We start from the raw sequence: 15586 nt of genomic DNA on the forward strand, positions 1-15586 counted from the left end.
GTCCGGTTATCTCGGCTGTTTGAGGGGCCTGGAAAGGCCCGAGGTGGCCTTGGGGCAGCCCGCGTATCGAAGGACGAGAAGAGGCTTCAGTTCTTCTTTCGGTTTTTATGTTTATTAATTGTTTATCTAAAAGATGTTCTTTCAGCCGAACAGAGCTCTGCTCAGCAGTCAGCCATGAGCACACTGTCTGCCCTCCGGGGCAGCCACGTATCTTTATACCCATTGTTACGTGTACAATATTTATCATTTTTCCCCAATACCATTTATTCTCATTGCTGGGTGCACTTTCAGTAATAACCAATCCAAGAGTGCCACCATGGCCAAAGAAGATGGAGGAGAAGAGGAAGAAGAAGGAGGGCAGGACACACCCCAATTCCTCCATCTTACTCCTCTAAACCCCCCTGTACAGAAATCCTAAACCCTGTGTCTCACCCTCTAATTAACTAATCCCTTCACCATTCACCCCGGTGAAGCCCTCATCCTTGTCGTCTCCTGTGTAGGGTAAAAGTCCAGCCACCAGACACTTCTGGCAACATTCCAGGACTCCCGAGCCCCCCAAGGTGGTCTCGGTGGCTCAGCATCTCAGGACTCAGATCCTGAGATCCCACAGACTGTGTCCCATCCACTGCTGCATTCCCAAACTTTCCTTGGCAGCAAACTCCCGTGCCCTGTTCTGGGTTGTTCTTGCCTGCCTGCTTTAAAATTCTATCTTGATCTTCACAAATTCAACACTTCCTAGTAATATTGAAATATTTACAGAAATTTTATGTTTGTTTATGTAAAAATGGAACAAAGCTGGGATGGTGCAATGGATTCTGCTCCTTTCTGTAGATGGGAGTGTCCTTTGCTCACCTCTGCCAGAGCTAATGGAATGCCACAAGGATCTTGAGGCTTGCCCCTGTGTCTGGTTGGGGTATTTTATGTGATATAAGTGTGGTAGATTTGATCCATCCAGACCATGAAGAATTCCATGCAGTGCCATTTGGGAACATGATTGATAAAGGTAGAAAAGAACAAATAAATTGACAGTCTGTTCATTGAGCTGCTTAAGAATGACCAGTGATGTGGATGGAAATGTGAAAGCAGGGAGCTACTAGTGATGTTTCTTGAGAGTGATTCTTGGTCCCAATCTTGTTTAATGTTTTTACAAGCAATTCTGGAACAAAGAGTACACTAAAAACTCTGATGGTGTTGTGAAGTTGAGAGATTGAAGATAAACAGCAGAATTAGGTGTCCTTGAAAGCTACAGTAAGAGAAACGGGATGAGTTTCATTAGAAAAACTGCAGAATCACATATTTGGAGAATAAAATACTCTGGCTGCAGTTGCAGGCTTGTTGAATGAAGGGGCCTGATTGGGGTGAGCAAGATAATAGACATAATAATAATACATAATGTAGCTGTGAGGAAGGCAGATGTAGCACAGTACATCTGGATAAGGGAAGAGGTGAGAGGGCATCAATGCTGTGCTTCAGGGCTCTAGTAAAGTTTCCTGCATGTGTAATTAGAGGAGCTCAAACCAAAACAGGTGCAGAGGATGAATGGGGAGCCTGGCCTGGAGAGAACCCACCAAGTCTGGCTTAAATTTACCAGTAGGCCAGGAGCTGCTGTGATTGATGGCCTGGAGGGCACCACAAGTAAATGACTCTTCCCCTTCTCTGCTATTTCAGCATTAGGGCAGTGCTGGTCCAGGACCAAGTAAACAGGCCATTAATAAATGTAGATGGAAACTAGAGGAAGGTTGCTGACTATCTGAGCTGGGAGACTTTTCTGTTCCTTCTGCTCTTGGAAAGGACAGCTAGATCCTAGCAGGTGTTAAAGGGGTTCCCTGCTTCAGATTTCCTGTGTTCTTTGGAAAAGCTGGTTTATTCTAGGAAAACCAGTTTAAGGCTTCCGTCATTGTAACTGACTTTGTAACTAAATAATTGTAACTAACTTTGCCTGTAAACTGTTCTGTGGAAAAGAAGGAGCACGTTGGGTGGTCAGTGCCTCTCTACTGAGCATAAAATGTGGGGATATTGCAGGAATGTGTGAGAAACCCCATGTCCATGGATCTCTCAGTGACTCTGCAGTTTTTGCTTGTGGTAGAGCAGTGCTGGTGCTCGAGCTCTGGGGCAGCCTGGGAAGTGGTTGAGGATCTCTGCCTGATGGATGCTGCTGACTGTAAACCTGAAGATCACATTAATAATTTTGTTTTTTAAAACTCTGATTGCTGATGAAAATTGAAACTTCTGACCAGATGGGACCTGTGATGTGATAAGGCATTCTGTAGGAACATACTTCTCACATAATTTTTGCATAAGGTTTGTGATTTCCATTCAGAGCAAAGGAGCCACATTCTCACTAGCAATTTCTCCAGCAATTAGGGCAATTTTGTGGAACTAATCTTTCACAGAAACCCCAATAGTGTGTGGATAAATATTAAAATGGTTTGGTTTCCTCTTGAAAAAAGTACATCTTTTTGAGCTTCCCATCTGGCTTACAAGACATTTGCTGAATAATTTGTGTCAATGTGGCTTTCATGTATTGATCTAAAAATACAAGTGCTAACAACGCCTGTGCTGTCAAGCCCTCTCTGGCTCTTGTGGTTCAGTGAATGGAGCTGGGAGCAGTGATCATTTGGCATTCCAGGATGGATTCAGCGCTGTCCCTTGGGAAATGAGGATTTTCAAATGAGCTGATAGCTGCACTCAGCAAAGCAAGCTGCAAAAGCCACAACTGTAGAAGTTCCATAAATGCTGAGTAGTTCTGGCTATCCAGTTGGATCTTACAATTGAAATTATTTAAGTGTCTGCTCCAGAGGAGAAACAACAATTCTGCTGCTTCTCAGTGACGTGTCAGGCAGTGTTGAAATAGTTGTGCTTCCACAGTGCAGTCACATTTGCAAAATAGTTTTAAAGGTAGCCAGTTAATTTGCAAACATTTTTTTTAATAATACCAAACTACTGCAAGGTGAGTTTAAAATGTATAATAATTTTTAAAGCACCTCATCTGAGAGAATTTATTGCCTGCCTTCTCCCTGGGCTTTAACAGGCATGTGATTGTTGATGGCCACAGATTGTGTGCACAGTAAAGATGGCACAGCCATAACATACCCTGCTCATTAAGGGAGGCAGATTGGTTTGACTTGCCTTCATTTGCAATAAATGGGATTTTGGATATTGCTTTTATACAACAAACCCCTACAATTAGTGCACATGAATTTGGGCACATAATGGTAATAACACCAGTACTTGAAAATGCTCCTAATTCTTGACCTGCTTCTCTTCTTAGTGATTGAATTGAGGGGCTGAAGTAAGAGAGGTCATAAAATGTGAATTTTTAAACCTTACACCATTTTTTTCTGTTAGCAGTAATGGCAGTATTTGCAAGCTTTGTTTTCAGTTTGAGGGGGTGGAGGCTTTTTGCAGTGTCTAATAACATGTTTGTGTAAACTGTGCTGCTTATTTCCACATGTTCTGTCTCATGGTGAAGCCAAGCTCATGGTTTTTAATGCCTCAATAGCTGAATATCCAGGTGTTTATATGTGGGAGTTCCAAGTGACCACTTGATTAAAGATTATTCTGTGTAAATGAAAATCCCATCTGTCCCTCTTCAGGTTGCTTTAACCCAAAAGCAAAGACATGGAAATTCCCAATATTGCTTAAAAAATTAAATTAAAGCACACACACTCCCTAAACCTGCTGTTCCTTCCTCTCTGCCCCCTAAAGAGAGGCTTTTTCTGCATAAGTAAATTTTGGAATGCTTTTTATTTTTTGAGTGAAGAGAAATACATTCCTTGCATACCTTTCATAGGCAAAGTTTGCATCACATTTAACTATAAACTTCAAGCTATAAATTGGTAACAAACTTTCAGTAACTTATTTGTGGAAGCAAAATACTTGTACTTGATAAATCAAATGCCATGAGACTCTTAAACTTTTCAGAGGAAATTTCCATCCTGAGACTTGAACCTCAAGGTTTACAATGTTAGACTTTGCCTCTGTAGCTTTTCTCAGGCACCATCAGCAATATTGTGTGTACAGCTCATCAAAATGCTCCTTACTTCTGCCCCAAGGATGGAGCAACACAAAAAGATGCTGTCTTGGAAAATGTTTCCCTCTGTGCCAGAAGATGTGTAAATGATCCTATTTCCTATAAATGACTATTGTTATCTTCTATAGCTGTGTACAGAATTATGTGGAGTGATCAGCATTTCCAGAATTCTCAGACCAAAATCTAGACAGACTGAGGAAATCTGTTTCTCTTGCCTCCTTTCAAAATTCTGGTTTAAAGTGAGGTTCCTGATCTCAGCTGCTGCTTTGGTCTTAACAACAAACATCTTGAAAACCATTTTAATGTTTGTTTTTCTGGAATCTGGTGACTGTGTCATCAGTGCATGACTCTGCAGCAGAGCAATGTTAATGCAATGTGTTCTGGGTTTTTTTCTTCCAGTGATGCTACAGCCTTTTGACTATGACCCTAATGAGAAAAGTAAACACAAGTTTATGGTTCAGTCTATGTTTGCTCCAGCTGATACTTCAGATATGGAAGCAGTAGTAAGTATTGAAATTGTTTTAAATGGATTTCTTTCTAATTGTAGAATGTTGTAAGTCCTTTGACTGCGTTGTTTAAGGGGTGTTGTCAAACCACACTGGAATGGTCCTTGAAAGCTTTTCCAGATTTCCATCTCTGCATGGCAAGGAGTTTTCTGTTATTTTGAGCCCCACGAATCTTGCACTGAGTTGTTGTCTGTGGTTGCTGCTTTAGGAAGCTGCTGTCAGTAATGGGATGCCACACCATGAAACAAGTGGTTGTAGTTTTTTGCAATATATCCTTCTTTAGAAAGGGCAGCTTGAACCATATATTCTAAGGATATACAGAATATATTCTAAATCTGTGGCATCATTTTGATGTATCTACTCTCAGTCTTGAGTGTTTTCTTGAGCAGCTCCTTCTGCAAGATGCAAGAGGATGATTTACAAGTATTGTGTTTTATTTTATCCCTACCTGTGTCTGCTGTGGCTTTGTAAATGAAAGCCCCTCACAGATTCTGTCCTGTGGATTACAAATGAGAGCAGTAGAAATATGTAGGAGCTGGAGCAGAGAAGGACAAAAGACATAAAAATAAGATGTCAGGCTACAGTAAGACAACCTGCAGAGGAGTAAACCACTATGTCAGCTGCTGGCTTTCCTTTATCAGCAAGATCTGCCCCCAGAAGAAGGCACAAGGAAGCTCTCTGTGGCCTGGCTTTTGTTAGCTTGAGAGAACATCCAGTGGCTATTGAGGACACAATGTAAAAAGCAAAAAGATCATTTTTCTAAAAGTGTGTGGCTTTTGTGTGCTACTTAAAAACAAAAAAGCCAACCCAAAAATACTCTACAGTAGTCTTCACAATATGTGTCTTCTTCTGAATAGCTTCTTAAAGCTGGGGCACTCTGCAGGTTAATAATTTCCCTTCTGAAACTGATTTATGGAACTATATTTGTTTAATGGGCTCAAAATAAGATCCAGTGGGAGAAACAGCAATAGTAATAAAATGTCTGCATCACTAGAAAGATAAGTCAGTCTGCCTTTCTTTCGAGCTCTTTAATTTTTATGAGTTACTTTATACCATGACAAATGTTATTCTGCTGGCAAAGAATGTTTTCTAGTACCTAGATGTGCCTTGCAATTTTCCAAAGCTCTGCAGAGCGATAGGATTCCTTTTCCTGTAACACTTTGATCAGTTCTCAGTTTTGTTACCGCTCTCCAGATCTCTTCCTATTCTGGATGAACAGGTGAGCCCAGTTATGGGAGTACTATAAAGCTTTCAACACTTCCCAGGCAGCCAAGGAGCTCAAAATAGATCTGACTTCAGCCCCAGCAGAGCTGAACTTGGATTCAGCTGGTTGGGATGAGTTAAATACTACTCCAGCTTGCAGGGGCTTAGCCATAATTTGTCACCTACTTGAGATATGCTGAGGAATACCAAGCTACCAGGAGGATGGTCAGAGTGAAGAGGAGCACGTGAGAGCTCCAGGACAGAAGTGTGGACATTTCTTGCTGTTTATTATCACTGAGAATAAACCTTCTCACTTCAGGGTTACAGCTGATACTGAGCAATGGTTTATCACTGCTGATCCCTGTTAAAAAGGTTGCAAAGAATCTTGTTTATGGCAGAGTCCCCAGCTGAAGGGGAGAGAAGGGGTGAGGGGAAGTTATCCCTCTGTATTTGGCACATCTGCTGCTGTTCAGACATTGATGCTGGAAAATAAGGATGTGGAAAACAAGGAGGGGGAAGAGCAGTCCCACTGTATTCATTCCAGTCAGGAAGAAAAGCTCATTTTGAAAAGTTTGAATAGGAACTCCACTGGCCAGAGAGTTGAGAACTCACTCTGTGATTTAGTTAGGGGCTTGTTATCTTTCTCTTCCCTTGAATTCACCCCTCCTTTTATTTTTTTTTTTTAATTTTTTTTTTTTTTTGTAAGCAGGCTCATTACTCCCCCTGTCTCTGCTAATTACTCTGATACAGCTCCCAGTTCTCTCATAAATTACCTGTGGAAGTTTCAGACTATTTAGAATGATTTGCTTCATAGTATCTGGTCTGTCTTTATGATACCACTCAGTTTTGGTTTTGATCTCATTTTTCATCCTGTGTGTGGTTAATGGTGGTGTGATAAACACCTGTGGGTTCTTTCTGAGTGAAATGATGTGATTTGTTTACATAATGCACTGCACTTCCAATCTGCCTGATTGTACTAATATGTTTAATATGAAATTAATATTAACTTATTCCAGTGGAAAGAAGCAAAACCAGAAGAACTCATGGATTCGAAACTTAGGTGTGTGTTTGAGCTACCAGCAGAGAATGATAAGCCTGTGAGTATTTTCAGATGCATACTGAGTGATTTGACTTAATACCACAGTAAATCCTGTAAAATGGCATGTTTGTACAGACAGCTGTATAAGCACAAGACAGAACCCTCTGTTCACTGCCTGGATGGCATCACCCTTTAAAAACACAATGTAAACTATTTAAAATCTTGGTAATCCTTGGTGTAACTAACAGCCAGTTTAAACTTCATAAATGCAACAGTAGCACAAAGCAATTTTTGACTTGATCTGTTGTCATTTAGTGAAAGGTCAGAGGATAAAGAATACTTAAAAAAAATTAAAGGTGCTGATTGCTGGTTGTGAAGCTCAGAGTTTATAATGAAGCAGTTTTAATCATCAGCAATAGAAATTTCACTGCCTGTCCAACACTTCCTTAGTACAATTCTGGTTTTGTCAGGTGAATTGATAGAAAACTGATGAGGAAGACACAAATGCAGTTAGGAACTATATTGAAATTATTATCTGTAATATTGTAGGATCCTTTCTTGTTAGGGTAATGGACATGATAATTTGTAAGGCAAATATGTATTGTCCAGTATAAAACTGATAATGGATTGAATAAACTGGAAAATGCTTCCTAGTGTGCAGCTACTAAAGGCACAGTTGTTCTACCTTGCACTGAACATCTGTAATTAGGATTATGTAATTGGCTGGGGAGAGGTTTGATTTTATGAGACCCTTTCTCAGTGCAGAGCATGGAGGAGATCCAAAGGCAGGAGAGGGAGCAGGGTTGGGTTGGGAGATCTGAGCTTTGTTTCCAGCTTGGGTTGCAAATTCCTGCATCCCACAGAAACACAGAAACAGGGAAAGGGGACAGGCAGGAGTGAAGGGAGGGAGCTGCAGCCTGTGCTGTGCCTGGGGAGGGACCCTTGGTTGTGTCCCTGGTTTGGGGACATTTCTGTACATGCAGGGTCTGACAACTCAAGGTCCTTCTCTCTTCACTTACTGCTGCTGACCTGATGTTTTCTGGGATAGCACTAAAGTTACAGAAAGCAAAATGTTGTTTATTTCTTTTGATACAGGCACGTGTCAGGTGTGCACAGACAATTTTACCTGATTCTCCTCCTATGTATCAGGTGTGTGGTGTGGTGTTAATAACTAACCAAAAATCACTCTATCCTTTTTTAACAGCATGACATAGAAATAAATAAAATTGTATCCACAACTGCAACAAAGACAGATTCCTCTGTAATGTCTAAATCAATAAGTTCTTCTTTGGATGACACTGAAGTTAAGAAAGTAATGGAAGACTATAAGAGGCTTCAAATAGAAGTTCAGAGGTTACGGGAGGAGAATAAACAGTTTAAGGTAAAGATTGCTGTTGTTTTCTTTTCAGATTTACCCCTTTCCTGAAAAAGAAGCTTCCATCTTAAAGGTTTGGTTACCTGACCTTAGCACAATATTTTACTGCTGTCTGTAAAGTAAAAGATAATTCAGGTTTCTCTGTAAACTCCGAGAAGGTGCTGAAATCAATGGTTCCTTTGAAAGGAGGCACAAGTCATGCAGTCACAGAAGGAGATTGGGTAGCAACCCAGAGGAGTGAATTCCCCCTCTTTTTTCTTTTCCCACCTAATTTCTCAGTCTGAATTAAGCATTCAGTGTTGGACTTGGCCCCTTCTCCCAAACCATGGGAGCTTGAGGGCAGTGTTGTGCAAATACTGAGTGTTTCAGTAATTGCACCTGTAATGTGCTGCTGAAATGGCCAAATTAAGACAGATGAATGGGAAATGGGCTTCCTGTCATATCCAGCACATGGCTGGGAAATCCAGTAATTGAGAAGCCTTTATCACTCTGCTGAAAAATTCTTTTTACAGTAGCTTGACTTGCTGTAAGTGTCTACTTCCATGGATATCAGCACCAAGGAAAGTGTGGATGCTGTGACTCCTGCAGCCCAGTGAAAGGAGCTCTGTTCTCAGCTCTGGTGCTGCTTGGCTGGCTGATGCATGAAGGAATTCTTGAAAACAGTTTTGTTTTGCACAGAAATAATATGTGTACATAACAGACATGGCCCTAACTTCTCCTTGTGTTCTTGTTTTACCAGTGACTCAGTACTCTTAAGTTCTGTATGATCTTATTTAATTTTTTACCAAATTGTTCTTGACTAAACACTCTACAAGAGCTATCTAGAATTGAGCTGATTTCTTACAGTAACATCCCAGATAGGTGAGCTCTTTGTCCCTTTATGGAGTGTTAAAAACACCTGTAAAATACCAGAAAGCAATGCTAAATCACTGCCTGCTGTCAGTGCTGTCAGTGTCAGGCTGGAGTCACTGTCAGAAGGAAATTAAAATATTTTAAATGAAAATTTGTTGTTTCTATATCAAGTGTTTTGTATTTAAACAGCATTTTATTGTTTACCAAAGTCAATTGTCCCCATTCAGAATTAGAGCAGCAGTGAGGTATTGGCTAGGCTGTGGCTTTCAATTAGTCAATAAATAAATTATTAATAGAAAAATAAGTTCACCTTCAGATCATGTTGGTGTCCCTTTAAATTCAAAAGTGAGAAACACTGACATACCCCAAGCCATTTGAACTCCACTTACCTGGCAGTTTTGAAGACTGCAGTTACTTTCATTACAATTGGGTTCCTTGAGTATTTAAGACTGGAGACTTTTGCTTTGATACCTTATACTTTTGCACTATAATACTGTATCACATTAAAAAGTCTAACACTGTTGCTTCAGCTGGACACAAATTAAGTCACAAAAGACTCATTTCCCCTCTCCTGGAGTGCTCAGAGTGTGTGTGAGTGGAGTGTGCTAACACACAGCTGTGCTGCACAGCAGCTCAGGGACAGCTGAGGGGAGCATCATTCCCACCTGGAATGAGAATTGCTGCTGCTGTTGTTTTGTTTTATCTGTTGTCTCATCTTTAAATCAGGTGAGCTGCCAAATTCCTATCAAGAAAATATCCTAATTATTGCCATTAGATTCATGTCAAAATGTCAGCATGAATATGATGGGGAAGCTGATTTCCCTTCGAGGGCTGGGAGATCTGCTTGTGACATCTGACATGGAAAATGAGGAGTGGAATTGCCTTGGCTTGTGAAAAACATGCAACTTCATCTTAGTTGTAGTGAGAAACATTTTCCCCAACAGCACCTTTGTTACAGAGCAAGAAAAGCACCTTCATGGCAGTTCCTCCATCATTTTTCTGAAGTTCTGGAGCCATCTCTAGGCTTTGGGTTCCTCAGTGCTTCCCCCCTCCCTTGCCTCACCGCCCTTCCTTCTCAGGATCCTTCAGGACACAGAGCTCTAACTTAGCTGTCAGTTTGCTTTCATCTATTCTGTAACACCCACCCGAATAAATACGAGAATATCATTTAAATATGAATATTTAAAGCTTTTTTTTTTTTTGTAGAGATAACCAATCTCTCTTCCTTTAGGAAGAAGATGGACTGCGGATGAGGAAGGTACCCCAGACAAACAACCCAATCTCTCCTTCTGCAGCTGCTGTCAAGGATGAAGGGCTCAGCTCCAGACTACTTGCTTTGGTGGTTTTGTTCTTTGTCTTTGGTGTAATTATAGGAAAAATAGCCTTGTAGAGGCAGCATGCTGGAAATTGTAAATTGGTTTGATGGTTCTGCCATATCATTGGATTAAATTTATTCATAACAATGTTTAAAAAAAAAAATTAATGTATGACATCTCACAGGTCTTGCCTTTAAATTACCCCTGCACAAATACTATGTAACATAATCTAGAAAGTTCAAAATGTACGGTGAGGGAATGAATGAAAGAGAATATGCTTCAATGATGAAGGGGGGAGAAAATCCTGATTTAACACTACAATGGAATATTGTATATGTCATTTTAAACATTCTTAGGCCCTGGTACATGTTGCTGGATTACCTCTTTTTAAAAAAAAAAAATTTAAAAAAAAAGGAAAACTAGAAAAACCTCTTCCTCCACTGCTGGAGCTGGCCCTAGGGATGTTTGGAGCTGGGTTAGGCAGGAGGTGTTGATAACTTCTGTAAAATACGTTAATCCACCATTCTGCTCATGGATTTAACAGTTTCTGTCAGTGTCTTCAACTCTGTGCAAGTTTCCAATTTCTTGGCACTTCAGTGAGTAGTGGGAAGCTGCAAACCTTGGGTGTGGCAGCACTGGGGGAGCTGGGCAGCACCGAGGGGCTCGTTCAGAATAAAGGTCAATGCCTTGTTCTCACCAAGGGACCAAGCTACATTGCTGTTGGTTCATTTAGTTGAATTAAAATGTTATTCAGAGATGTTTAATGCATATTTGACTTATTTAATGTATTTCATCTCATGTTTCCTTATTATCACGAAATTGACTGATTCTTTGTGGTATGAGAAGGCACCTGTTCAAAGCCAGTGACGAGAACTAAAAATTTGCTGCTGTAGTGGTGCAAGATTCTTCTGCCTCCTGGTGTTTTGGGCACTACACCATTGTTGGGAGTTTTGATCATCTGAGCATTGGGGAAAACAGTGGTCAGGAAACTGTTTTTGTATGTAAATAAGTCTATTTAGGGGAGAAACAAAAATATCAGTAGTAAATTAGTCCTATGCCGTAAAAAAGACCAATCTTGTTTGACTATGTAGCATCTTAAAAAAAAAAAAAAAGAAAAAAGAAAGAAAAGAAAAATTAAATAAAGCCCCCAAATTAATGTTTCCTTTGTTACTTTTGTCCTGTTCTCACAGTTTTAGAGGTGGGGAGGAAACAGTGTTCTCTTGTCAGCTTTGTTCATGGCATAAGGAAGCTTGCAGTCTGATTTCAGGGTGAATTTCTCTTTTTTTCCAGACTAATTTTAATATCAAAGCAAACCATCCCATGGTGAGCCTGACACACAAAAGTTGTTCAGAGTCTCCATGCTGAGGCTCAAGGTGACATCCCACGTTCCAGGTTAGTTGGGTTCAGGAGTTCAGACACTTGACAGCACCTTTAGAATAAGGAGATTTTGTTTCTAAGCTTCCTTTTACCACAAGGTGTATAAACAAACTCAGTGTGTTTTAACATGATGGATTCAGTAGATTAAACAGTTTTTGAGCAGGTAAATTCACATCTATTCTCAAATGGTAGACCCAAAACCATTCAGTGGCAAAATTTGTTGTAGCATGTTCCAAGATGAAGCTGAGTCTTTTACAGATGACTTCTGTCATTCCTTGCCTGTTGTGGGGTTCTGTGAGAGCTGTGGGGCTGCAGCCTCTGCTGCACCCTTGACCTTTGTGTTTGTCCCACTTGTGTCTCAAGGGCTTCCTCCTCTGCAAGTGCAAATAAGTGAAATTTAATGTAAGGCTTAGTAAGAAAAATAGGTGGGAAAAAAAACCTTGTAATTGCTGTGTTCAGTTTCTGAACATGAGTCTGGAAGTATTTCTAGGAGAGTCAATAGAAAGGAGAGGTGTGTTTTTGGCATTTTAAAGTGCTGGTGCCTTGTCTGCCCAGAGGGAAGGGACAGAGCCACTGCAGCCTGGCTGCAAAGGGCAGGGCAGGAGGGAGAGGAGCTGGAAAGGACAAAGCAGGGAGTTTATGGGACAGATTGGGCAGAATTGATAAAGAAAATACTGCCTGGGCAGTAGAAGCTGAAGAAAACTTTCTAATGAAGCATTCTTTTCAGAAAGGCAAGGTTGTGAGTGACACTGCAAAATTAATTTTCATGGCTTTGAAGAATATATTTGAGAAAACCTTTGCTGAAGGGAGACTGAGATATGAAGTAGATTTTTTTTTAAGTGGCTGTAAATATCTTGTTCTCTTATCAGAATTTCTGATTCACTTTGAAAAAAACAAGGTTTTTTTGAGTCCTTTGTTCAGCTTAAAAAGAGCCTAAAAGTGGTTGGTTAAAAAAAAAATAAATCACTATTTTTGCAGGATAAAGGGGGAGGATTTTAGGTTTAACCTGGTCTCCTGTGGGGGTATCTGGAGTCATGTCCAGGCAGGTCTCAGCCAGTGTCAGCTGCCTTTGCTGGCCCAGGGCAGAGCCAGGAGCAGCTCTGTCCTCCCCAGTGCTCAGCAGGGACCTGTTGGTGATCTGAGCCAGCCTGGAGCTGTTCATGAGCAAAGCTGGGCCTGGTGTTTGCACCCTGGGACCATGAAGAGGTCCCAAAAACCTTCTCATGCTTTTCTCTGAGCAGGGAGACCAGGAGAGGATTTCAGTGTTGGTGACATCTGTAACCTGCAGCTGGGCTGACCCACACCGCCAGTCCTGAACAAGACTCTTAAATTAACTGCTTGTATTTTGGAATTTAGCAAAATCCTGAGGTTTTCCCTCACCATTTTTCACAAGAGCCTGAACACAGTAGCCCTGAATTGTCTGGGTAATGCTTTGCTTTGCTGAGCTTGATATAAAGTCACTGATCAGGGGAATTCTCAGCCCCTGTTTGACCAAACCCTTCCTTCATAGGCAATAGAGAGAAATCTTAAGGATTTTTTTTTTTCTTCCAAGGTTCCTAAAAGGCCAGTTTGTAGATAGAGTGCAAATATAGATTGGATGGATATTCCTAAGCCACCTGGCTCTTTTTGTAAGTTGTTCCTTTCATGGCAACACAAGAGCAAATGTTCTCATGAAGTATTCACAGAAAGTGAATTATTCTGAAGGACATTGTGTATCTTAGGAAGTTGTGCACAAAATGTAGAGTTTCTAAATAAGATAATTGTCTGGGGTCCTCACATAACATCAGATGTTAGAAACCTGTGATTGATTCATGGTAGTAGAAATCAAGTTATTACTAATCTAATTATTGTCCTTGCTGTTACTTTAAGATGACCACTTGCACATTTATTGTTGATTTTTGTAACACCCAGTAAAAGCTGCTTGGTGCACTCTGGGCGAATTTGGGATAAACAGAAACCTGAAATATCTTGAAGCCTAGAGGTGGGAAACAAATGGAAAATGATTTCTTCTATTTTTATGTAGTTCTCCACATCTTAAAGCAAATACTCGTGCATGGATGATCATAACTATTGCTGTGCATGGCAGTTGTCAGCTGGGAGTGCACAGCTGGAACAGCTGCACTGCAAGCCAGGAGCAGCTCAGGTTACTGGGGAGTAGCCTGGGGGCTGAAGAGCAAGATCATGTCATGTTGTTATGCTGAGGGGATTGATGTACCATAATGTCATTTTCTAAAAATACAGGATTGTAAAGCTCAATGGTGGTGTTACTTTTTCCTCCTGAAATGCTGTTAGTGGGATAAAGTTGGAACTTCACTTTGCAATTCACTAGAATTTCTTTTCATCAATAAACTATGAAGGGTTTGTATCTGCTGCACATGTGAACTTGCAATTCTTGTCAGCAATTTTACATCGTGGTGTGCACAAGGAATGGATCATTTATGTCTTGGCCTTCTTGATGTTTCATTGCCAGTGGAAGAAAACTGTCATCCCTTTTCTTCAGAAAATGGCACTTCTGCCTCTTCAGTGGAATGTCCCTCATTTTCAGGCACAATAGTGGCTTCACTGGAGTGCTCCTAATTTGAAATTATATTTCTCTTGCCCTGTGTGATATCCTGAAATTCCATATCCTGAGTTCTGTTTTCTGTATAAAGTAAGTGAGGAAAAAAGCACCACGAAAAATCCCTCTGTTTGAAATTAAAGCCCCTGTAAAACAATACTGTGAGGCTCCTGTTTGTTGTGGCTGGGCCACAGCTGCACTGGTGCTGCACTGGTGCTGCACTGGTGCTGCAGAGCCTGGAGAGCCACTGTGCCAGGTTTGGGAATGGGGAAGCATCCCTGGCCCAAGTCCTGGAGTGAGCAAGTTGAGAAGTGACAGGTGGTGGGTGAAATTCAGTTTATGTGTTTGGGATTTGGAGAAGATCAGCTTCACAGAACAAAGTAATTGTGTTTCCACTGCTCAAATCTGCTTAACTATAAAAGTTGGTTGATTAATGGGTTGGGGGTTTTTATGGGATAAATGAAGATTATTTTTAAAATAACACAAGTGAGAGCCAGCTAGGAATGTTGCACGTGGTGCTCCAGTGAGCACACACCTGCACACTTGCTGGTGGCTGTGTGCCTGTCACTCACTGCCATTTCCTGCGGCTTCAGTTCCTGTTCAAGAACTAATTTCACATTTGTACTTGAAGAGTAAAACTTTAAAACCTTTACTAAACTTCCACATAGCTCTCTTTGCTACAGTCCAGGCCCGGATTTGTCCTGAAGCCTCCACAGAGTGAAAAGTACAAAAGGGACGCGGGGTCTGTGAGCACAGAAATTGAGGCTGCTTTTCCTTGGAGTAAACTTGAACTTTGGATCTTTCCTCCTGTGATCTGTCATTAGAAAATGGCCTTTTCCAGAGAGCAAAACAAAAGAAGTTAAGAAAACAAATGAATTAAGAAGAAATAATTGAAGCTGTGTATTACAAGTTGACATTATACATCTGGCATTTCTGTTTATGTTTCTGCATTGGTACATTTCATTCTGATTTAATAAGTTCCTAATTTTGTGGGGTTTTTTTTCAAGATTCTGAAGTGCCTATGAAGAACAGCCTGTAGTAAAGTATTGTTCCCAGTTTAGCTGTACTTCTTTTTTTTAATCAAATCTTTTTCTTTAGTGGATAAACTCACAAGATTAGAAAAGCCTCTTGAACTCCCTCATGTTTAGTTTGGCAAATGTCCCACACACAATTACCCACAGAGAGCTACTTTTGAAAGACCCTTATTAAGGCTGTACAAAGTCAAGCACTCAGGAGGTAGGAAATGGCAGAACCAGGTTTGTGCTCTGTGAGTTTGGGGAGCACATTGCAGTGTCTGATCATTTCAGTGATCAAAAACTGAGCTGACA

The 15586-nt window shown here is 40.7% G+C and overlaps 1 protein-coding gene across 1 annotated transcript in view; it reads left to right on the forward strand.

The window, feature by feature from the left end:
- The window catches only part of VAPB (VAMP associated protein B and C), a 35351-nt gene extending 20471 nt beyond the window's left edge, over nucleotides 1-14880 (forward strand). Inside the window, exons 3-6 of the mRNA XM_064729973.1 lie at nucleotides 4433-4536; nucleotides 6759-6839; nucleotides 7986-8162; nucleotides 10240-14880. Coding sequence (XP_064586043.1) covers nucleotides 4433-4536; nucleotides 6759-6839; nucleotides 7986-8162; nucleotides 10240-10398 — 521 coding nt within the window. The 3' untranslated portion in view covers nucleotides 10399-14880. The remainder of the gene's footprint in view (nucleotides 1-4432; nucleotides 4537-6758; nucleotides 6840-7985; nucleotides 8163-10239) is intronic.
- The last annotated feature ends 706 nt before the right edge of the window (nucleotides 14881-15586 follow it).

Source organism: Zonotrichia leucophrys, chromosome 20 (genome assembly GCF_028769735.1).
Source record: "Zonotrichia leucophrys gambelii isolate GWCS_2022_RI chromosome 20, RI_Zleu_2.0, whole genome shotgun sequence".
NCBI lineage: Eukaryota > Metazoa > Chordata > Aves > Passeriformes > Passerellidae > Zonotrichia > Zonotrichia leucophrys.